This window comes from Pelecanus crispus, chromosome 3 (assembly GCF_030463565.1).
Source record: "Pelecanus crispus isolate bPelCri1 chromosome 3, bPelCri1.pri, whole genome shotgun sequence".
Taxonomy (NCBI): domain Eukaryota; kingdom Metazoa; phylum Chordata; class Aves; order Pelecaniformes; family Pelecanidae; genus Pelecanus; species Pelecanus crispus.
Genome location: NC_134645.1, coordinates 12929650 through 12953669, shown reverse-complemented (window position 1 = coordinate 12953669; position 24020 = coordinate 12929650). Strand labels below are relative to the sequence as shown.

At 53.8% G+C, this 24020-nt stretch overlaps 1 protein-coding gene and 3 pseudogenes across 1 annotated transcript; 3 read left to right on the top strand and 1 right to left on the bottom strand.

Moving 5' to 3' along the window:
• The first annotated feature begins 3546 nt into the window (after positions 1-3546).
• Positions 3547-3922, top strand: LOC142593316 (histone H2A.V pseudogene; annotated as a pseudogene).
• Positions 3923-11527: 7605 nt separating this feature from the next.
• LOC142593184 (syntabulin-like) lies at positions 11528-15010 on the top strand (annotated as a pseudogene).
• A 301-nt stretch (positions 15011-15311) lies between these two features.
• On the bottom strand, positions 15312-15687 carry LOC142593312 (histone H2A.V pseudogene; annotated as a pseudogene).
• A 2313-nt stretch (positions 15688-18000) lies between these two features.
• On the top strand, positions 18001-23689 carry LOC142593183 (ubiquitin carboxyl-terminal hydrolase 42-like). The gene is made up of 13 exons (XM_075706849.1): positions 18001-18016; positions 18356-18556; positions 19009-19119; positions 19195-19297; positions 19445-19512; positions 19674-19744; positions 20308-20390; positions 20638-20749; positions 21070-21210; positions 21429-21529; positions 22327-22465; positions 22634-23394; positions 23617-23689. The coding sequence occupies exons 1-13, from the start codon at positions 18001-18003 to the stop codon at positions 23687-23689; spliced, it is 1980 nt and encodes a 659-aa protein (XP_075562964.1).
• Positions 23690-24020: the final 331 nt, after the last annotated feature.

Below are 24020 nucleotides of genomic sequence, written 5' to 3'. Positions count from 1 at the left end.
CGCCACCTGGACGCTCACAAGTCTATGGGGCCAGGTGGGATCCACCCGAGAGTACTGAGGGAGCTGGCAGAGGAGCTCACCAAGCCACTTTCCATCATCTGTCAGCAGTCCTGGTTAACAGGGGAGGTCCCTGAGGACTGGAGGCTTGCCAACGTGACACCCACCTACAAGAAGGGCCGGAAGGAGGACCTGGGGAACTACAGGCCTGTCCGCCTGACCTCGGTGCCGGGAAAGATTATGGAGAGGTTCATCTTGAGTGAACTCAACAGGCAAGTGCCGGTCAACCAGGGGATCAGGCCCAGTCAGCATGGGTTCATGAAAGGCAGGTCCTGCTTGACCAAGCTGATCTCCTTTTATGATCTGGTGAGCCGCCTGGTAGATGATGGAAAGGCTGTGGATGTCATTTACCTGGACTTTAGCAAAGCCTTTGACACAGTCTCCCATAATATTCTCCTTGGGAAGCTGGCAGCTCATGGCTTGGACGGGTGTAGTCTTGGCTGGGTAAAAAAACTGGCTGGGCGGCCGAGCCCAGAGAGTAGTGGTGAATGGAGTTAAGTCCAGTTGGCGGCCGGTCACGAGCGGTGTTCCCCAGGGCTCTGTTTTGGGGCCAGCCTTGTTTAATATCTTTATCGATGATCTGGATGAGGGGATTGAGTGCAGCCTCAGTAAGTTTGCAGGTGGCACCAAGTTGGGTGGGAGTGTCGATCTGCTGGAGGGTAGGATGGCCCTGCAGAGGGACCTGGACAGGCTGGACCGATGGGCCGAGGCCAGCTGTATGAGGTTTAACAAGGCCAAGTGCCGGGTCCTGCACTTGGGTCACAACAACCCCATGCAACGCTACAGGCTCGGGGAAGAGTGGCTGGAAAGCTGCCTGGCTGAAAAGGACCTGGGGGTGTTGGTCGACAGCCGGCTGAACATGAGCCAGCAGTGTGCCCAGGTGCCCAAGAAGGCCAAGAGCATCCTGGCTTGTATCAGGAATAGTGTGGCCAGCAGGAGCAGGGAGGTGATTGTCCCCCTGTACTCGGCGCTGGTGAGGCCGCGCCTGGAACACTGTGTCCAGTTTTGGGCCCCTCAATACAGGAAAGACACTGAGGTGCTGGAGCGCATTCAGAGAAGGGCAACAAAGCTGGTGAAGGGTCTGGAGCACAGGCCTTATGAGGAGCGGCTGAGGGAACTGGGATTGTTTAGCCTAGAGAAGAGGAGGCTGAGGGGAGACCTTATCGCTCTCTACAGCTACCTGAAAGGAGGTTGTAGTGAGGTGGGTGTTGGTCTCTTCTCCCACGTAGTTAGCGATAGGACGAGAGGAAATGGGCTCAAGCTGCGCCAGGGGAGGTTTAGGTTGGATATTAGGAGAAATTTATTCACGGAGAGGGTAGTCAAGCATTGGAACAGGCTGCCCAGAGAGGTGGTGGAGTCACCATCACTGGAAGCGTTCAAAAAACGGGTAGATGTGGCACTTCGGGACATGGTTTAGTCTAGTGTACCCTTGATTGGTTTAGTGTGGACTTGGTAGTGTAAGTTAATGGTTGGACTGGATGATCTTAAAGGTCTTTCCCAACCTAAACGATTCTATGATTCTAAGTGCTTAATTTTCATCAAATTCCTCCCTGGCCCCACTAAAAAGTGTCCGATTGGACTTGTTTCAGAAGGGATGTGTCTGTGTCCAAGTATTTCAAGAGAAATCCAAAACTGTATTACAGTTGGTAACACTGCGTATAAAATATTGCTCTCTTGGCCTTGAACAGACAGACTCCCAAGTAGGAATAAGGCATTTTCTGTAAGGTGTTCCAAGGAGCAAGATGCTGTCACGGCCGTCTTTGTGGACTCCTGGGGACTCTGTTACGTCAGCTTGTCAGTTCTCTTCCTTAATTGTAACGCTTAACGAACCCTCCTGAATCTCTGTTGCAAACACAAGCAATTCAGAACCCGGGCATCACAGGGATGCCAAAGGTCTCTGAGTCGCCCCTGTAAGCATCGGTGCCTATCACCCTCTTGAGCGTTGCCAATGCTCCCCGCACGCTGGCCAATTAATCCTCCTCCCTTGTGGCTTGCTAAGAACTCCCTTCTTCCCAGAAGCTGCAGAGCAGTGCAGGGCATCGTCTGGCTTCACTAGACCTCTTCTGCTCTAGGTTGCACACGGAAACAGTACACTTGCTTTGCTGGAGGGGAAAAGAGGAGGCCAGTGAGGTTTAAATGGCCAGAGGTGGTGTTGAAAGGTCGGGTGGAGCCAGACAAACCCCACTCTTTCATCTGTTGGCTGGTGTTGCCCTCCTCTGATCTATGCACAGATCTCAAGGTTTGGACACGGGGAAAGCGTGGTTTGGTGGGCACAGTGGCATCTCCGTGGGCACACCGAGACTGCACGACTCTCGGCCGGGTTAAGCAAGCCCTTCCGGACTTCTCTTACATGCCAGGAAGACGGACGCTCCCCCGGCAGTGCAGAAACGAGACGTTACAAGCTTCTGGAAGATTGCATCGGGTTGAAGATTAGGTCACTTGCACCTGCAAATGCAGCGTGGGTGCGGCAGAGCGGGTGGCTCAGCTGAGATGGGGTATTTTTTACAGCTTTGCCACAATAAAACTCTCACACGCGTTTAACGCTCCTAACAGGCTTTACTGAACTTGTGACTGGAAAGGGAATTTACAACAAAGCAATTAAATAAACACTAAGTTAAAGCACAGTACTATTGTACGTAATGTTCCAAAGGGCTTGAGTCACTATCAGGTTCCGACACATTAAGACTTTAAAACAACATTAATATTCAAAGTGTACCCACGCCTATACTTATCATCGTAACACGTTTCAACACTCCCAACAATGTACATTTGTGCTTACGGTCCCCGCATACGCTCAAGACCCATGAAATGCTGCAGCGCACTTGTACGGTTGAGAAGAGCACTGCATGAGACAGGCACGAACCATGTGCTGGAAGCTGCCTGCGGAATATGGGGTTTACCTCTAAATCAAACTGACTCTCTGGACAACAAATGGAAAGCGCTAGCACGCCTTCTGGAGCACACGTGTCATACCCGAGGGGGGAACGAGTCTCCGTGTCACTCAATTAACACTGTAGTTTCACAGATGCTGAAGGTTAGTGCTGCCTAAAGAAGTACCCCACCTTTCTCTGGCCGTTTGTTCCCATGCACATCTCCGGCTACCCTTGAGCCAGTGCAAAGCACTTGTACATTTGCGCAGTGGACCAGCCAGGGAAACTGATTGAGCTTCACGCCAATTCAGCCAGCACACACAAAAGAGCGCTAGCTCTGATTCTCCTTGATTTCCCTGGTCACGTTCGCTGGGCAGCTGTGCTGGCACCAGAAAGACACCAGCACAGGGGAGGGACGCGCTGCCTGGGAGCAGGAGGACAATTTCTGTAGGCAGCAGTACTGCAAAAAACACCAGTTTAGCTGCTTGCTAACTGGAGTCACCGACCTCGCCACACAGCCAGCAGCCTTGTGCTCGCTCCAGACGCTTATTGTCTGGCGGCTCCTGTGGCGGCTCCCGCGTGGACTCGGGACCGGAGCTCGGGAGGTGGCAGTGGCACCATGGCTGGTGGCAAAGCAGGAAAGCACAGTGGGAAGGCCAAGGCAAAGGCAGTGTCGCGCTCACAGAGAGCTGGGCTGCACTTCCCTGTGGGCAGGATCCACAGACACTTGAACACTCGCACCGCCAGCCTACGGGCAAGTGGGTGCCACCGCTGCCGTCTACAGCGCTGCCATCCTTGAGGACCTCACCGCCCAAGTGCTGGAGCTGGCAGGCAACACGTCAGAGGATCTCAAAGTCAAGCGGATCGCTCCTCGTCACTTGCAGCTGGCAATCCGCAGCAATGAAGAGTTGGATTCCCTGATCAAAGCCACCATCGCCGGTGGAGGTGCCATCCCCCACATCCACAAGTCCCCCATTGGAATGAAGGGACAATAAAAAACGGCATGGAGAGGGGAAAAAAAAAGCAGCCCCCTCCCTGCCATCATCATCGTACGCTACCTAGCACAGAAGAAATCTTGGGGATATGTGGAATTTTTTTTTTTTTAAGGAATAGTTCAAAGGAAGAGCATAGACAATTGACTGTAGAGAGGAGGAAACATCGGTAGGGGCTTTAGATTCAAAGTTTGGCACAAAGTTGTACCTCGTTGGGCAGCACCCCTTGGTGTGGTGGTCGAGGGGCTCAGCTGCTCCCCTGGGTTTTATACAAATATGGAACTGACCTCCTCCCAGCGCTGCCATGCTACCTGCACTCTGGAAAGGGCAGGGGAGATACCCTATGAATATCTGGGGGCAGCAGGGCAGTGCAGGATGGGGAGGAAGAGCCCAAGCAGCAGGTGAAGCTCCACCATGTTTCAAGGGAGGACAGATGGATGGCGATTGATTGATTGATTGCTGGCTGGGAGGCACGCGCAGGCCGGCTGCGCTAAGGCGTTGGCTTCCCGCCCGCAGCATACTTGACCACGTATGGGCCGAGGAGCTGGGCCCATGTCAATAGAGTCTTGGGTGGGGCGAGACCCTCTCAGCACAACGGGCTCCCTTCTTTGAGCTGCCTGCTGGGCGATGGATGAAGATGGGCTACTGTGGGGACTGGGGTTGGTGTAGCAATTTTGCTCTCTTGGTTTGCATCCTGTCACCTTGGGACATGCAGCAGGGGACAGAGAGCCGGTCACTCAGTGAGCAGAGCTTAACAGTGACACCAGTTTAACTGGCAGAAGGGGTTATTCAAAGTCTCTTAACAACCTAATTTGACTTGGGTGCCCCCCTGTTTCTCCTTAAAGCCCTTGCAACTATTATGATCATTTCTTATTCCAGAAACACCTCAAAGCACGAGCTGAGCTGAGGGCCGAGGCGTGCTCGGGCCCGCAGTCGCTTAACGGGCGTCAAGGATGTGCCAGGCTGCAGGAAGCAAAGCAAGGGAGGATGCAGGACAAGAACTGTCTTGGTCACAGTGTCTCCACTGCCGAGCCAGGACTCAGGACCAGTCTGCCTGATCCCGGGCAGGGCCCCCCCCACCCCCCAGCAAATGCCACGGCCTCTGCGGCTGCTTTGCCTCCAAATGTGCTTTACTTCCAGAGGTGCTTAGCCTCTGAAAGGTGCTTTGCCTCCAAAGGCAGCCTTGCCCTTGCCGCAGGCCGCTGTGGCCTCGGGGTGCCGGTCCCAGTGCCACCTGCTCCTCTGCACCCAGGAGACCTCCAGTGATGGGAAAGGAGCAGGCTTGACATTCCTCCAGGCCACCTCCTGGCCAAATCTGGGCCGACGCAAGTCTTCTCCATGGTCCACCACAGCCTGCAGAGGAGACCTGAATTTCAAAGCTACAAAGCATGTGCTTTTTGTTACCATTATTGTTACTAATGTTATTTTCAGGTCTTTCTGCATCACGAAGACGGGAAATCTTGTCCAACGCCATGTTCTGTTCCCCGTGGGGGTCAGCCGTTACGGTGCAGGGAGGCGGACAGCCCTCTCTCCCCAGAGCAAACCTCTCTGCCCTGCCAGCCCTCCTGTGTTACTCTACCAGCTGTATTTTCAGCCGCTCATCGGCCGATCACAGCTTCTCTGGTGCTCAGCAAATCCCGTTTAGGGGTCGAGCTGGCCCTCATTTGTCTTGCTTCCTGGTGCCATGCTCTGTTCTGACATTTGGGTGAGGGGAGGAGGTGTTTCCACCTTCTTATTTACATAGATATAAAATGGAAAGTGTTTAACATACTAACTCTGAGGAGGAACAACGTATCGGCATGATAAAGGAGTAGCTATGATCCCGGGCGCAGCTTCCGGTCCCGGTCTTTGTTTCTCAAGCGGCAAGCCTGGGCTCTGGGCAGCCCCACACCAGGATGCTCCTTGTACTCATGCTGGAGGAGGGGTTTGGGCTTTCTGGAAGGCTTTTCCACCTGAACCTCCACGGCTGCGCTCCACGGCCGTGACTTCCACCTTCCCCACGGGAGGTGGAGAACACGTTCCTGCCAGCCTCTTCCTTGCCTGCAGACTGTCACCATCCTTGCCCTTCACCTTCCTCAGACTAAGCAGCCCCAGCGCTGCAGAGCCGGGGGTGGCTGCGGGGCCACCGGCCCTGCAGCAGAGAAGGTCACCTCTGTGTGTGTGGGGCGGGCGGGAAGGTGCTGGCTCCCAGCTGCCCTCCTGGCGCTTCCCCCTGGGCCGTGGGTGCTGAATCACTCACGGGGCGTGGGGGGGGGGGGGTGTGGGTGGGTACAGTCTTTCCTCGAAACCCGTGTGGATGCAGACACCGCTTCGGCGCCACAGAGTGGGCGCTTTTAACAAATTCCCCGGTCCCGACGCCGGCAGCACCTGAGGGCGGCGGGGCGGGCCAAGATGGCGGCGGGGCGGGCCAAGATGGCGGCGGGGCGGGCCAAGATGGCGGCGGGGGGCGGGCGGTACTTGTGCACGGCGGGCTGGATCCCTTCCTCGTGCGGGGGGTGCGGGCGCAGCTCGGACCTACGGAGGTGAGGGGGGAACCGGCGCCGGTGCCCAGTCGGGGCGGTCCGGTCCGGTCCGGTCCGGATCGGATCGGATCGGATCGGATCGGATCGGATCGGATCGGATCGGCGGGGGACGCGGGCTCGTTCGCTTCGCGCCCCAGAGCCGGGCGGCCGCGGCGTGGGCCGTGCCGCCAGCTGCGTGGGGCCCCCGGGGTCTGGTCTTGGTCTTAGTCTTGGTCGGAAGGGACCTCTAAGGAGCGTCTGGTGCCGCCCCTGCCGTGGGCAGGGACACCTGCCGCTGGGTCAGGCTGTGTCCCCTCGCCACCCGGGCTGAGCGGAGGTCTGCGCCGCCCTCCTCCCTGCGAAGGGGCGAGCGGGTGCGAGGGGCTGCTGGGCTGCTGCCAGTGCTCAGGCAAAACCCGTTCCCGGTTTGGCTTGGTTTCTGGTTTTCCCCGGAGGTGGGCTGCGCCTCAGGAGAGGTCCTCTTCAGCACGGAGGCGGAGCCGGGCGAGCTGAGGAAAGTGCAGTCTGGAGAGCAACTGTTTGTGCTGCTTAAGAAACACCCCCCGCTTGCAGTTTCTAGAGAGAAAGGTACGGCGCTGACTCCTTCCCTCGGGTCGTCCCCTCCGCTTTGCTCACAGGGTGGGTGCTCAGAAACGTGAAGCCCCAGTTCAAGTCCTCTTTATAAAGGTAATGTTTGATTTATTTAGTTACTGTCAGCCATAGTTGTAATTGACAGCAATCGGTTCTGAAGTAGCCTTCACCCAGATATGTTTTCAGTTCTTTCTGTTGTGCTGAAGGTAGCTTACCCGCTTGTGTTCTGCTGGCACTGTACATAGATGTGTATGTGTAACGCCAGCCCCACGACCCCCCTCCCCCCACCCACCCCCCCCCCCCCCCCCAAAAAAAAAACCCCAAACCCAAGCCCCACCCCATCCTGGAACCGCAGTCCAGTTCTGGATCTGTTGTGTGCATTTTAACGATGAGTCATTTTCTTCTAGGCAAAGTGGATCCAGACGTCCATCTTGCGTCACTTCACACGTTCAGTGCACAGATTTCTTGTAAATCTCAGCTACTGAGGTCCCGTTCTCTGTCAGTGCTGGAGTAAGAATTTCAAGTCAGATGGGTTGATATCTGTGTGCCGGTGGGATTTTATTTGGGAGACCACAAATAGCCTTCAGGCTTTGAGGCTCAAATTTCACCATGATTCTAAATGAGAACTAGAAATACCTTCCCCCTTCCGCCCCCCACCTTGACCAGCTTCAAGGTTTTTAAGGGAACTGGCGTGTCTATTCCTCGTGCCTCTCTTGTCGTAGCCAAGTCAAGTGGACTACCCATGGGCGTAAGTTTGGGCGTGCGTTGGAAACTTTGCAGGATTGAAGGCAGGTTGATGACTAGCAAGGAGAGATTTCCCTTCTAAAAGAATAAACTCGTGGCTTTTATTGTGAGCTGAATTAATGTTCGCGTCTGTCTTTCAATCCTGGAAAGCGTCCCACATCTCTTAGTCCTGCTTTCTGGGGAGGATGGCATGGTAGGCGGGTCCTCCGTCCCTGGGAATGGCTCTCGGAGGTGGTCTGGTTGTCTAGAGCTGCTGAATTGTTCTGCAGAATTCAGCCCTCGCAGGATTTAATCTTGGTTCTGCAGAGCTTGTAATCAGAGGGCTGCCTGGGTCTTTGCTGGTGGGGCGTGTGGGTGTTGAGAGCTCAGCTGTGCCTGTGGTGTCTGCTGGCGCTGTGGTTCCTGGATTTGCGCATTGATGCAATCTGAGCACAGTCTCTGTTAACAGCTGTTCTCAGTCCGTACGTAGGAGAACAGAGTGCTGAGACCGAACTACTTGGCCTGAAACTGCTTTTTCTTCCAGGGAGAATGCTGCATGAGATTAAAAGCCTTTGTCACTGAGGAGCCAAAGTACTGGCTGGATGTTACCTCTATTTGGAGAAACCTTCTTGGGTGTGAGGGGAAGAAAAAAGCCGATGTCTCTCAAGAAAACCCATTGCCTCTCAAGAGAAGATGAGAAGGAGAGACAAATATTGCAACTAAAAGGCAGAAAACAGAACAAGTGCGAGAGACTGCGCCTGAGGAATGCCAAGCGGCAGCTGGAGAGAGGTGTGCGGTACCAGAGGGAAAGAGTGATCCGGACTGCCGGACTGAAAGCAAGACTTCCTTGGGAGAGCCTTCCAAAAGCAGTGGAGAGAAGCCTGTTGCGAATGAGCAGCTTAGCTTGAGTTTGAGAGTTTGTTGTCGTTGTGGTGGAGCGATTGCCAAACTACTTCCTTCACAGGTATGCTAAAGTATGTCTGTTTGAAAAGAATTTAGCAAAGGTGAAGGGCGATGGGTAGTTTATTTGTCGCTTCAGTTGTGTGTTGCATGTTTTAGAATAACAAACCGATGTAAGCTTTTTGTGTCTTTTCTCAAAAAAAAGGCCTGAAGCTGCATTCCCCTCAAACAAGTTTGAAGGGCTGCTGTTAATTTCTGGGCGCTGTTACCCTGAATAGTTTTCAAATCAGTGCCCTTCACTGAGGATAGGCAAAGGTAAGAGGTTGAGGTAGCTGGGCACGTGGAGTCAGAGGAGTGATCTGACAGTAGTTTACAGCTACTTAAAGGGCCATTGCAAGGACAGTGGAGCCAGCCTCCTCTCAGTTGCGGCAGACAGCGTAGAAGAAGGGGCAAAAGCCAGAACTTGCAGCTTGGGTGGGCTCTGGTTGGGCACTGGGGAGAACTTGTTCCCCAGGAGGGTGGTGCAGGCCTGGGATGTGTCCTGGGGGGTGGCTCTTGGTGCTTGGGAGAGAGTGGTGGCGTAGAGACCTCCAGGGGCCCTTTCCGTCCAGCACTCTTCTCCTCTATAGTGTCTTTCTACTGTGAGGAAAATAAAAAAAAAAAAAACCCAAAACACCAAACCCCGTGTAGCTGCAGTTTGTGTAGATTTCTCTTACTTGAAGATAACAGTAGTTTAACTAGATTTTTGCTTCCCTGCTAAAGCTAGTACCTTGGGAAGGTGGGGCACGTGAGCCTGCCGCCATGAATGTTAGCTTAAATTTGTGCTGTGTCTTTGAACTCTCATACTCTGAAGGTAGACAGAGCTTTCTAGATGCCATAAAAGCATTAAAACTGTGAGTTGTAGTTGTGCGCTCGCAGGTTTTCTCTTAGGTAATCTAGCTTACAGCCATCGGAAATATTTTGTGCGTGTGGTATACAATTCTGAAACGATGACAACTTTTGTTGTACCTTGGGCGGGGCTTGAACTTTCGCCTCCCGCGCGCCGGTTGAGCGATAGTCATTTTGTCCCGCGGTGTGTCTGCTGTGCCGCTCGCTCGCTCGCTCGCTGTGCCCTGCTGTACGTCTTCTGGTCTTTGTATGAGTTGTTGTCCTAGGGATAGAGAGAGACTCTTTCTTTTCCCAGGACTGTGCCGTGAAGGCTGTGATCTGTAGTTTTGTTAATTCTGTTCTTTGTGCTGCCCGTGACTGTTCTTCCCCCTTGCAGGAGATCGGAAGAGCCGTCGGCATAGCGCTCATGGAGCAGTGTGGGTGGCGGGCTGGTCTGCGGGACCCCGATCTAGAGGTAGCGGTGCTTGTCTGCCAGATGGCCTGTCGCTGCTTCCGGAATTGCCCCCGATCTCTTTTGTTTTGTCCTCCGCTCCCTTTGCGCGCAGAACTGTAGCCTCTCCCCTGTTTGTCTTTCTGCTGCTGAATTCAACTAGGCATCGTCTGGTAGTGCTGAGCAAAGCTTTCCAGTGGCCTGTGTGTGCGCACCTTCCAGAGCGCTTGAGCTCCGGTCCTAACCACGGGAGCGGCCAGCATGGGCCTGTAGGCCAGGGGAAGGATCCATACAGGCGATGTCTCAGGATCTGGCACGCTTACAAACTGCTGGACTCAGATTCTGTTGAAAATGGAGGTCGCCTGAGCCATTGGGCAGCTAGTTTAGCCTCTGTAGAGGCAGAGAGCGAGCAGCAAGGTGGTGTTCTTGAGCTCTTGAGATGAATCCTAGCCCGGTCTCCTGCGTTCCTCATCAGGTCTCTGACCACTCTGCTGTTAGCCCTTATTGAAGCCAAGTACAGTCTCCGTCTCTTTTATTGCCTCGTTTGGTTTTTTGTTTTGTAGTTTTAACAGAAAGGGAAGTCAGTCTTAGCCACTCAGTTGTGGAAGAAAGTTTGTGTTTGAAGATGGCGCTTGGATCGTCAAGTGGGTCTCATTAGATGCCTTTTCCTCTTCCGTTCATCCCTGATAAGCTTAGGCACCCTCTGTTTGTCCTTTTTCTGAGGACCGCTGCCCAAGGCGCCCTAGCGTCGCACAGGGCGATTCTGTATCTCATGTTGCACCGTGAATTTAGTTAGTCAGCAGGAGTGAAGTATTTTTAGGACATAAGCTAACTAAATGGCACTGAAGAGAAAGAAGTGCTCTACAACTTCCGAGAGATAATATTGGAATATAATCCGAACGTAAATATTTTGAGCAAAAGAGGCTTAACAAGTTAGGTAAAACTGATTAGCATTCCTAATTTTGAACCCCAATCCACAAGTTCCCGTTAAATTAAAGTGGCCTAGAAAAGGGACCTTTTAGTTCTGTGTCAGAAATGTTATGATCCACGCCCTTCTGAACAGTTATTGTCGATGTGGCTTAGTAGAGACGTAGGCAATTAGTGGTTGGGCTGTGGCCTCTCAAGACAGGTATCTCCTTTTGTTCACAAGGCTCTCAGGCTGCAGCAAGCACCCAGAGGTCACAGCGCAAACGCAGGATCCAAGAAAGGAGTCAGCAAGTTAGAAAGGAGGCATGGGCAAGTAGAAGGCAAAAGCCTGAATCCCATCTGTCCTAAGTAATGATCTGCTGAGCTCCGGGCTGGCGGCACAGGCCACCTGCGGTTCAGGGTCTCGGGCACAAATCTTCTGCACTTAGGTACTTATCTCCTTCCTTACAAAGGAGAAACAAACAAAAAACAAAATAAAAGGAGATCCCTGAAGATCCCTGAAGAACGTGCAGTGGCTGATGACTTCAGGACTGTCTGTCTTCCCGGCCACTCACAGCTACCTATCTGGTTTAGTGTTTAGACAGCTTTGTGTGTAAAATAAGGCACACAATGTGTTGCGTGATGAGGCTAATCCAATGTGCTTTAACCATGTTGGTTCCCTCCAGCCGAGGCCCTTGTGGTCGGAATAATGGATCCTTATCCTGCAAGCGCAGAGCCAGCCCACGGGCTTCCCGTGAAAAGGACCCCTAGTCAAGACTGTGCAAAACCCAGCGGAGTTCCTGCTGACATCCGCCAGCATTACGGGGCTTCTTCAGCCAGCAGCAGCAACTCGGGCTCCTGCAAAGGAAGCAACAGCGGCCCAGTGATGAGGCGAGTGTGTATTTCAGCATCCCAGTGTTCAGTGGCACTGACTGACCTCCTCTGCACTGTAACGTGGCATCAGCTGTCTGGGTTGCCAAGCAGGTCATCTTGCTCCTCGGCGTCAGTGTGACTTCTCATGTTGGTGGCTCGACAGTCAACGGGGTGCTCCATCCCTATTGTTTCATATGGTATTCATTCATCCATGTTGTTTCAGCACTGTAAAAGTCAAGGTTGCTTTTAGTCAACGCCCTTTGTAGCTGCTTTTCCCTCCGAGGCAGGCTCCTTCCTGTGGTTTCATGCCATCAGTTCTCCTGTGCATTCACTGGTTCTTTTGCGTAAGGGTGCTTTTGCTTTGGAGAGAGCTGGGTGGGGTAGTATAGCAACTATTATACACTGGGGTGAAAATTCAGCCTGCCCAGCCTTAGGCACCTCCCTGTGCAGTTTCCTGTACAGGGAAGAAAAGAGATGCCTGCCAGCGCACACAACACGTTGCAGAGAAGAAATTGCCACCACGCTGCTGCTGTTTCCCTCCCTCCCTCTCTGTCTCTCTCGGGCAATTCAACAGCCAAGCATGTCAGGTGCACACCTAAAGCTAGCTAGGATGAATCTAGGTTTCAGGGTGCTCAGCTTCCTAACTCACGTGTGGAGCTGAACTCGGTCCGTACGCTACCTCACCTGGCCGTCCTGCAGCTGGGCGCCCTTGCCAGCGGCCCGGCTGCCTGCTCGTGGGCACACCACGTGTTTTGGGTGAGGGGGTGGCTCGGGGTTTGAAGTGAAATGTCTCATTTGATGTAATGGCACTGAAGACAAGTACCATAAATAGTAAATTTTGTGCGATAGCCACAAATGAGGCGTTTCCTCAAGTACTTTGATTTGCCAGAGGGAGTCACTTGTGCAGACACTGAGGAGCCCCAAAGGCGTCAAGCTTTGTATCAGTCTGTGGGATGTTTTTCTTTTTGCCAGGACTGAAGAACTGCAGGAGTGATGTTAAGTGAGGGTTTGTTTTGTTGGTTTTTTTTTTTTTTTCCTTTTCAGGCGATCGGGGAGATACGTTTCTTGTGGTGAATCGCAGCATTAAGCCAGAAAATGCCAAGCCGTATTTGACTGCTCTGCAGCAGAAGGAAGTTCCAGTACAGCATTTGGAAACAAAGCTGAAGGAATCTGAGAGGAGAGGTAAGGAAAGGTAAAGAAAGGTCTATTTCACTTGAGAAATCAGAGTTGGAAAGATGTATTCAGGAGCATTTAGGGGTGGGAATCCAGAACATTTTGACTCATTTCTTGACCGCATCAAGGTTTCATTAAGAAATTTGAAAGACGATCAGGCGGATCAGGTTGTTCTCAGGTACTTCAGGTTTCACGGCGTGCTCAGTGAATACGTACCGTGCAGTTTAGTTATGAATATGGCTGCCTCTTTCCCCTGTTTTGAACTTTCCCAATAGAATATTTTTAAAGGGTAATATTTTCCCAGTGTGATTGAGCATTGAGACCTTTTGTACATAAGCCAGTTTCTACCTGCAAGACCTTAGTCCCCTGTTGTACCTCACTCACTGAAATATGACTGCAAGTGTCATCCTTCTCCCCTAATGAAAGAAAAGCTCTTACACAAACCAGGGTGCCTGCTTGTGTTTTTGTCGCTTAGGTGTTGAATTGTTCACAGTAGCCCTTTGTAGGTACGCTAAGCAAAGAAGCGACAACATGCATTACACAGCAGCAGGTGTCGTCTCTCTTGCTAAAGCCGCTCTCTGAGAGCTGGCTCTCCAGCAGACGCCACCCAAGCAGGCCCAGAGGGGTGTTTGTAAGGAGCCCCAAGGCAGAGTCCCAGGGAGCCCTTGGTCCAGCTTGGGATAGCCCGACCTCTGCATCTGCGAGGGCTGGATGTCTTGCAGGGGCCCCCTCTCCCCACGTGCTTGCAAGTCAAGGCAGCAGCCTCTGGCTCCGTGCTGGGCCGGGTGGGTGCAAAGCAAGCCAGGGGCCTGCAGCCCCGAGCCATCCTGCTGTCTGAGGCCAGCGTTGGCTCTGGCTGTATGTGAGGAGCTGCTGGCAAGCACGGGGGATGCGTGCAGGCAGCTGCTTCTCGTCTCCTCCAGGGCCGGGCAGTCGGTGAGACGTTAAGCACTGTACTGGCTGGCCCTAACCTAGAGGCCCCCGCTTGCACCTCAAAATGTCCAGGATCACAGCACAGCCCCGGAGGCTGCTGGCTGTGTGGCGAGGTCGGTGACTCCAGTCAGCAGTCAGCCGGCGTGTCTTGGCAGCCGGCTTACGTCTCCGCCAGCTGTCCCGGAGGCGGCAGGAAATGGTGCACGGAGGAATGTGCTTCCTTCTTGGAGCATCTCTGCAGCATAGCCATCCCAGTGCGGTGGAGCCTCACGTTGACTCTGTAACGAAACAGTGTCGCAATATTTTTATTTTGCTGCAGGGAAACAGAAGTAGAAGGGCTGAAAGCTCATCTGGGACACGTGAAGGAAGAGTGGATTGTAGAAGAGTGTAATGGTGTGGAGGTGGAGCTGGCCTTCTTGGAAGCAAGGAGGGAAATTCAAGAACTGAAGCAGGCTATTGAACAGCTTGTCTGAGAACGACAAAAAAAAAAATCAGAAATACTTCCTAGACATAAGCGTTGAAAACAAGAAACTGGAGTCTCTGCTGCAGAGCGTGGAGATGGCTCAGAACAGCTCTGTGAGAGATGAGCAGTGCCCGGAGTACACGTATGACTCGGAGGGGAAGGCGTTAGCGTTGTGTGCCACGGTGCCAGGCAGCCTCATCACGGAGGACCAAGCTCTGGAGGAGGTGGCAGGTAGTGGGCTGCTTCTTAACGAGGGCACGGCTAACGAGACTGATGCATTTGAAGAGAGTTTGACCGCCACAAGCTCTGAGGTGAGCGATCCAGCTCCCTCCAGTTCTGCAGTGAATCGAGAGACGCTTGAAAATGTTCTGGATGAAAAAGTAACTACTTCCCAGGAGGAGGAGGAGGAGGAGGAGGAGGAGCGGGGAGGTGGGAGAATGAGCAACGTGGTGGTGGAACAGGCCACGCAGACTGATGTGGCGCCATATAGCCTAGGTGTGGAGCAGCTCTTTCAAAACACCTTCAGAGCTCAAGATACGCGTGCCTGCCAGCCAGCAATCAATCAATTAATCGCCATCCTTCTGTCCATCTCCCTTGAAACATGGTGGAGCTTCAACTACTGCTTGGGCTCTTCCTCCCCATCCTGCACTGCCCTGCTGCCCCCAGATATTCATAGGGTATCTCCCCTGCCCTTTCCAGAGTGCAGGTAGCATGGCAGCGCTGGGAGGAGGTCGGTTCCATTTTTGTATAAAACCCAGGGGAGCAGCTGAGCCCCTCAACCACCACACCAAGGGGTGCCGCCCGACGAGGTACAACTTTGTGCCAAACTTTGAATCTAAAGCCCCTACCGATGTTTCCTCCTCTCTACAGTCAATTGTGTGTGCTCTTCCTTTGAACTATTCCTTAAAAAAAAAAAAATTCCACATATCCCCAAGATTTCTTCTGTGCTAGGTAGAGTACGATGATGGCAGGGAGGGGGCTGCTTTTTTTTTCCCCTCTCCATGCTGTTTTTTATTGTCCCTTCATTCCAATGGGGGACTTGTGGATGTGGGGGATGGCACCTCCACCGGCGATGGTGGCTTTGATCAGGGAATCCAACTCTTCATTGCTGCGGATTGCCAGCTGCAAGTGACGAGGAGCGATCCGCTTGACTTTGAGATCCTCTGACGTGTTGCCTGCCAGCTCCAGCACTTGGGCGGTGAGGTCCTCAAGGATGGCAGCGCTGTAGACGGCAGCGGTGGCACCCACTTGCCCGTAGGCTGGCGGTGCGAGTGTTCAAGTGTCTGTGGATCCTGCCCACAGGGAAGTGCAGCCCAGCTCTCTGTGAGCGCGACACTGCCTTTGCCTTGGCCTTCCCACTGTGCTTTCCTGCTTTGCCACCAGCCATGGTGCCACCGCCACGTCCCGAGCTCCGGTCCCGAGTCCACGCGGGAGCCGCCACAGGAGCCGCCAGGCAATAAGCCTCTGGAGCGGGAGGCGATGTGTGCGTGAGTGAGGAGCGGGCAGCAGAGGCACACCCTGCTCAACATCCAGCTGGCAGGATCCTCTGCTTCCCTGGGAGGCAACGGGCACTGCTGGCTCCCGAGGCCTGACCCTGAAGCGAGCTTGGCTGTGAGGTGACTTTGCACATATAGCCCTGCAAGGACCCAGTCAGCAGTGCCTGCGGAAAGCGCAGAGAGCCGCCTGCAGTTGTCTGCTGGCGGAGGGGCTGCCTTTCAACGGGGAATGAACTGAAGGACAAGGAGCCCCCAGGGCCAGGCGGCTGTTCGACCCATCGCCCCCAGCCCCACAGCCCTGATGCCACCACAGACAGAAGCCAGGTATGGGGTTGCGACTGGGAGGGGAGCACGGTGCAAGCTCCTTGGGCCCTGCCCCGATGGGACACAGCCTAGTCAGGAGAAACGCCCAAGCCGGACTGGAGGGCAACGAGAGAGGCCAGGGCAAGAGGGACTGTGGAGCAGGGAAAGGCGGGGGCAAACCGGGACCCCCAGCTGGGCACAGACAAAAATGTCTGCTCTGAGCGGGGCTGGGGCAGGGGCAAAATGAGATGCCCTGAGCAGGACAGGGACAAAACTAAATGCCCCAAGCGGGGCATGAGCAAAGCGAGCCACCCCAGATTTGGGCAGGGGTGTAACGAGCCACCTGAGCAGGGCCGGAGTAAATCCAGGCACCCTGTGTGGAGAAGGGGCAAAATGAGCCTCCGCAAGCAAGAGAGGGGAGAAACTGAGCTGTCCCGAGAGGGACATGATGAAAACCAGGAACCCGAGCAAGGCAGCAGAGAAACTAGATGCCTCAAGCGAAATCTAAAAAGAAAAAAGGCTCCCCGAGTGGAGCAGGGGCAAAAGTAACTTCTTTGGTAGTGCTAGTTCAGAGTCAGCCCGTGGCTGTGTCTTGGGGGGAGCAGATAAAGTTCATTGGAAATGAACCTGTAAGAGACCGGGTGCTTTGCTCCACTCGAGTCTCACGGACACAGCCCTGCACCTGAGAAGAGTGGAAAAGAAGCCCTCAGCCGCCCGAACGTGCCAGCCAAAGCTGTGAACAGGCACGCTTGCAGCCCTGAGCAGATTTTGATTCATCTGGCTGGCGCGGCCCCAGGAAGAGGCAGGAGCTCTGCCGGCAGGCAAACAGCCCTTCGCTGGCAGCGCGTGGGGAAGCCCAGCGGCTGCTGGCTGCGGCAGGCGCCCGGGATGTGTTGGATGCGTGGCTCCACGGCCTCGAGGGGGCACGTCCCCGTGCGGCCCCGTGTCACAAAGGGGCAGTGATGCGACACCCGCCCGGTGATTATGAGCTCACCTGGCCAGGGCTTGCCATCCTGAAAAGCGGGCCAGGGAAAGCTAGTTGGGCCGAGCTGGCCTTCGGGATAACTTGGCTCATTCCATTGCTACTTGCGCGACTACTCTTTTCCAGCCATTTATCGTCTGGATAAATCGCCCACTTCTTCTCAGCTTCCCTCCTCTTGCAAAGGTAATTACACTTTGGCTTTCAGGACAGGTCGTAGAGATACGGGACAAAAGTATCGGCTGGTCTATACCTTCCGAGCTCTAGGCTGAGCTATTACACCTTTACAGGCTGGCCGGATATGCGCTACGGGTAGAGTTCCTTTGTGCTGATACTTATTTCTCTACCATACCCTAGGATAGGTAAGTAGGGGGGTGGCAGTGTAGTCTGAGGCACTGGGCTCAGCCAAGAATGACAAGCAGTTTTCCCACCCTGACTGATGCGGTAGGAAGGCAGGCAGAAACGGAGCATGGCAAAGGCAGCCGCTAAAGTAGCGGCCGGAAGCCGGTCGGTCCTGCATACAAGGTGGGCAAGTGTGGGCTGGAGAGCCAGAGGGCTCTGCTGCTAACGCTAGCCACAGGTAAGCCGCAGGTGCTCTTCAGAGAAGGTGACACGCAATGCAGTCTTTCAAAAGGGCCTTGGTAATTGCTGTCAATTGGAGTCCTGTGACAGGGACAGCAGGGCCGTCGGCCTGCAGGCTCCGCAGCAGTTCCACGTACCACTGAAACTCTTTCGATGGCGGCTGCTGTTCTGCGGGCTGCGTTTGGGTTTGGGTTTGGGTTTTTTAATCATTTTGTTGAGCTGCGATTATTTCTTTGCAATCAGGGGACGGCATTGGCGCTGATCTCTTTCTGGAGCGTGTCCTGAGATCCTTTGTCATCCGAAGCTTTCCCCTGTGTTCCTGAGAGGAGCGATGGCCGCAATGGGGAACGACTCCTGTGAGTAACGGCTTCATCAGCAGGCTTGGACTTTGTGACTCCCCAAAGGCAACGGACGTGGCTGGTGCTCCATCCCTGAATGTTGATGTGCTGACAGCCTAGCGTGAATTCTGGGGCGTTTCCTGATAGCAGCCAGACTTACCCAGCTGTTTTCCATTAGACACATGAAAACGCGTTTTGTCACTCCTCTGCCACTATGTACGAGACTCTGAAAGACGACATTGCCCGTAGAAAGATCCTGACATCAGTAGGGTTACCTTCTGTGCTAGGTGCTTGCCCAAGACATGCTTTTGTGCAACAATGTCGTGTCATCTCTTTGCAAATGTCATTGCCCTGCAGTCGTCGCCGAGGGAATGGCTCCGCCACAAAGGGTCCTCTTTCCTCCGGAGAAGATTTGCCTGGACTGGCAGCACAGACAGAGAGCTGGAGCGGGACTCTACAACCTGGGCAATACGTGCTTCCTCAACTCCGTCCTGCAGTGCCTGACGTACACACCCCCTCTGGCCAACTACCTGCTCTCTCGTGAGCACAGCCAGTCATGTGAGAACTTTTATGAACAACTCCTTGTAAATCTGTGGGACACTTTGCAAGGATTCCCAGAATCTGGAATTTGATCTACCAGAAAAGCAGCCCTTCTTTGTCAACCCCCCGAGGTGGTGTTCTTTGAACACTCAAGCCTAGAAGCCGCCCCTCGTGTCTAGGTGTGTTGATCTTCAGAAAGGCACCTCTTTCTAGCCCCAGGTCTCAGTCCCTATTCCGACAAGTTAAGCTCTCTTTGCTTATTGCACAGAAAACTTTTGTCAGTTTAGCATCCCTCTGAAGAAAGTTTTCTAGGCACTAAAATAATGTCCGGGGCTTGTTGGGACATTGGCACCTTGGGAGAGGAGGAGTGGAGACTGTTCTTAGAACTTCAAGATCTCCATTACGTTTCCCATCGCTGTGGATATTTTGCTAACCCGAGGAGCTTGCTTCCCTCCCTCCTCCCGCTTCAGGTCGTCAGCAAGGCTTCTGCATGATGTGCGTAATGGAAGCGCACGTTAACGAGGTCCTGCGTTCCTCAGTCTGTGCCATCCGGCCTAGCGGTGTCATCAGTGTCCTCACACGTAAGTCATTTCAGGTGCCCCTACAGGTTTTCTTGCCTTCTTGTAGGAGAGATCTACTAACTTCTTCTTTTGTAGGAATAGGAGAACATTTCCAGCTTGGCATGCAGGAAGACGCCCACGAGTTCTTACGCTATACTGTCGATGCCATGCAGAGAGCCTGTCTGAGTGGAAGCAGCGAGTAAGCACAAGCCGATTACCTTTTCAGTGTTCCCGAGCCCTTTGCACTCCTTGAGGTACTCCCATCGAGGAGAACCTACGCCCAGGGCTTTCAGACAAAGCAAAACTCTTGGAGGAGATAACTCTCTGCCTTACCATTTCTTTCTAGCTTGGACGTCTCTTCTCAAGCAACTACCATCGTCCATCAAATATTTGGGGGCTTTCTGAGATCCAGAGGTACTTTCCCACAACTGTTGCTCTCCCTGGAATTGTCTGTGCCCTCCCGTCTGCCCGTGATAAACGGCTGATGGTGTGACTGGCGTAGTAGGCCTGAAGGACAGAAACGGGCAGAGTCAGTCAACTTCCCCTGTCGCTGAGCATTTTGATTTGCCTTCCAGTCACGTGCTTGAGCTGCAGAGCAGTGTCCGATTCCTACGAGGCCTTCCTGGATGTCCCTTTGGATATAAAAGTAAGAGGGTTTGTAATTGTGCTTCAAACGTCCCAAGACCCCTGTAGCTTTCCAGAATCGAGGCATTTGGCTTAAAAACGTAGAGTGCAAACATAAGAGAGCTTGGTGGCGGGTGGGCAGTGGAATGGAATGGCCTGTGTCCTTCTGGGGAGGCCGTGGCAGCGGTCTGCATGTAGGTGCTGGCTTTAAGCTGGACAAGTACAAATTATCCTCTCTGCACCCTTGACGTACTCTCATCCGTCTTCCTTTTGCCCTCCTCAACACCCGTCTGGCTCCCAGGCTGATGGGTTGTGGTGTCTTCATTATTGATGACCCTGCACAGCATTGGTAGCTGAACTGTGCGGTGCCACAGAGAGGTAGCTCCTGATAGCGCCGGGAATCCCTGGGAATTGAGGGAAGTGTTCAGCATAATACCCTCTTTGTGCCTCCTTCTGGACACTGCTTGCGGGTTTCAGGGTGGGTCTCCTCAGCCTCAGCTACCTGGGTCTTCCTGTCAACTCCTAGTAAGTGTCTGGGCGAGGGTGATGCCCTGAGCTCAGGGCTATCCTTTCTCGCTCCTCCAGGCGGCCTCATCTGTCACCGCAGCTCTGGAGGACTTTGTGAGACCCGAGCAGCTGGATGGCGAAAACTGCTTTAAATGTAGCAAGTAAGAGGATTACTAACGACATACTAATACTAGGTGCTGCGTGAAGGTGCCGCATGTCATGCGGCATAAGTCATCTTTTCACGTAGGTTAGATGCACAATAATGAGATGCAGCTTTTGTTTAATACGGCCTTCTGGTACTGAATAGCCTTAAAATAGCATAAGGATGTGTGAGAAGGGAAAGCTTGTCTGGCCTTCTTGGGGCAAGAGAGGTGCATTTCAGCACTCATCTCTGTGCTTGGTTACAAGGTGTGACAAGATGGTTGCTGCCTCCAAGAGCTTTACGGTCCATCACGCGCCCAAGGTTCTGACGGTGTGTCTGAAAAGGTTTCAAGATTTCACTGGCAGGAAGATCAGCAAGGTGTGTACGCAACTGGAGCGCAACTTTCTCTTCCCGGAGCAGGAGATTTCCAAAGCAGTACGCTCTTTCACCGGTTGTTCGTGTTGGGATTTTTGTGTTCCCTTCTGGGGAGACGAGAGTTCCCGCGGGAAGACAAGCACATGCTCTGCTCCGACAGAGCTGTTTGGACCGCGAACAGTTTCCTGCCTCCCAAACCATGGATGTTGCTTTAAGGGAAAACAAGTGTTCATGAGCCAAAAAGATGTATTTACACACCGCTAGCCTTCAGTCTTGGAAGGCTATTTCAGGATCATTTCTGAGCCCTCTGGGTCTCTCCGTAGGTTGTGGAGTATCCTGAATACTTGGATCTTCGGCCATACATGTCTCGGACAGCTGGAGAACCGCTCCTCTACGCCTTATATGCTGTCCTGGTACACAGCGGTGACAGCTGCCATGCAGGACACTATTTCTGCTACACAAAGGTAAAGAGCAACTTCCTTCCTAGCAGGGGAAATATGTGTGCTGGGGAAGAGAAACTTTCACGGCAGTGTTACTGGCAGCCACGGCTTTGGGGGAGAAGGTCTCTTCAGGGGCTGGATTGGATTTGTTTTGGTGTACTCTTGGTCCTGTAGTTTTCTGCCTGTGTTTTTGTGGAGAAACCATGCAGTTCACCTCCAGGTATCGATGCCTTTCTTTGCAGGCCAGCAACGGACTGTGGTACAAGATGAACGACATGGCTGTGGATGGTTGTGGCATCGACAGAGTTCTCGGGCAGCAAGCCTATTTACTCTTTTACGTCAGGTCATAACAAGTATTAAAAAAACTGTTCAGAATATGTTTCCTTTTCCTGGCTTTGCTTGTTTCTTCTCATCCTCTGGAGTGTTTCTCTTTCTGTCATAGGAGACAGTTAGTACCTGCATCATTCAGTGCTGTCCAACGTGAACTACCCCACGTCAGTCCTTATCTTCCCTTGCTGGGCTTTAGGCTGCTGCCCCGGGGGTAAACGGCTACTTGTCTGCTATCTGAAGCTGGCTAATGTTGAGAAGAGTACTTCAAGCAAGGGGCCCTACAGCAAAGATGGGGAGGGACTCTTTATCAGGGAGTGTAGTGATAGGACGAGGGGTAACGGTTTTAAACTGAAAGAGGGAAGATTTAGATTAGAAATTAGGAAGAAATTCCTTACTGTGAGGGTGGTGAGACACTGGAAGGGCTTGTCCAGAGAAGTTGTGGATGGCCCGTCCCTGGAAGTGTTCAAGGCCAGGTTGGATGAGGCTTTGAGCGACCTGGTCTAGTGGAAGATATCCCTCCCCATGGCAGCGGGGATGGAACTAGATGATCTCTAAGGTCCCTTCCAACCCAAAATATTCTCTGATTCTCTGACTCTATGAAATGGAAGCCGTAGCGGGTATAAAGACCCTCGAGGACTTGCTCTGGCAGGGGCAGACGTGGTGGGAAGACCCCAATCGAATTTCCTATTTGTAGTCTTGGTTACGTCTTCTCTCTGTCGTAGAAACCGCTCCAAGAAAATGACTGAGCCCCAGAGGAGGCTGCAAGAAGAGCCCTAAACAGAGATCCTTTTTTTTTTTTTTCCCCTCCAGATGCCCTGAGTTGAAAATTGGAGAAAGGGCTTCTTCCTCACCGGCACCATCATATGCCCGTTTCTTCCTCAGTCTGTGGGGGGCCAAGAGCAAGCAGGCGGCTTCTGTGGGACCACAGGGTCTGCCTCACAGGACTAAGGTAATTCTGGGGAGGCGGGTCAGGGCACCAGATGGACAGTGGATTTCTTTGTGGGATCTGGGCATTGCTCTCTTTTCCCGGTCACACAGCCGCAACGCTGCTCCCTCTCAAAGCATGCCACCTAGATCCATCCCATTTGTGCGCCTTTGGCCCCTTCTGCCTTTGCAGCCCTCCAGGAGAGCCTTTGGGCGGCCCTTAGCTGTCCCCTCACAGAGCTTCTGGGGTTTCCTCACTGTTCTGGTCCTTTCAGGAGGAAAGGGCAGGACCTTGGCACAGCTCTCTTTGCAGGGCATGGCGGTGGGCATGGAGGACTCTCCAGAGGACAGCAGCTCCTCTGCAACAGCCAGCACGAGCCAGCTAACCTCGGCAGGTGCACGGCAGGCATCTGCAGGCTGGCCGTGCTCCATCTGGACAGGCAGGCTCAACATCGCCTCCTGCGTGGGCTTCTGCTTGCATCGCTTCTTCTGCGGCTGTAGAAGGCTGGTGTCTGGAAGGAAAGATGCGTGCCCGGTCTGCTGTCAGCCAGTTGACCGTGTGCCGCACAGCGTGCAAGAAGACGACGACACCACCAAAGAGGAGCAGGGATTCAGCCCTTCCTCCCGCCGCCAGAGGAAGGGTGCCCGGGAGAGGGTCCGGAGCAGATCCCCGCAGTGGGGAAAAGATCTCCGCAGCTGGTTTGTGGACACCACGGACTATGACCCCTCAGCAGGGAGAAGGAGGAGGAGAACTAGCCTGGCAAGTCGTGACTGCGCTCCCAGGGTGAACGCAGCTCCAGGGCGCTCCAGCGGCATCTCCCAGTCGGCTCCCACATGCAATGCTGCTTGGGAGCAAACCCTGCCGATGCAGAGAGAACAGAGCAGATCCCTGCGGCGTGCCTATGATCTCCGCAGCCGGTTTGTGGAGATCACGGACTACAGCTGCTCAGCAAGGTGCAGGGGGAGGAGGAGGAGAGCAAGGTCTCCCCGTCGTGACCGAGCCCCAAGGGGTGATGCAGCTGCAGGGCCCTCCACCACCAGCTCCAAGTGGGCTCCCGCAGCCAGGGCTGCTCGGGAGCAAACTCAGCTGAGGCAGAGAGAGCGGAGCAGATCGCCACGGCGGGGCTGCGATCGCCACAGTCAGTTTGCGGACATCAGACTGTGACCCCTCAGCAGGGAGGAGGAGGAGGAGGGTTTCAGCGCCCCAGAGATGCACGTTGGACAAACACTCGGGGCGCTGTGGTGGTGACGGGGGCACATTGCGACCCTGGATGAAGGAGGAGCACAGCATCTGACTTCTGCAATGCCAGCGAGAGGAGAGGAGAGGAGGAGAATCCAGGAAGCAGTGCCCCCAGCAGGGATCAAGCTGCACAAAGGGCACCAGCGGCCCACCCTGTCCCTCCTCCCAGTGCTGCCTCTGGCCAGGAAGTGCTCAGAGAGACCTTCTAGACACTCAGACAGCTCCACCGGCTGGCCCACCTGCCCACAGGTGCCTCAAGGAAGAACTTTAATCCATGTTCAGCTTTTGGGATGGCCCTGCAAAAATAATACTCATTTGGAACCAACAGGCAGAACAGCCA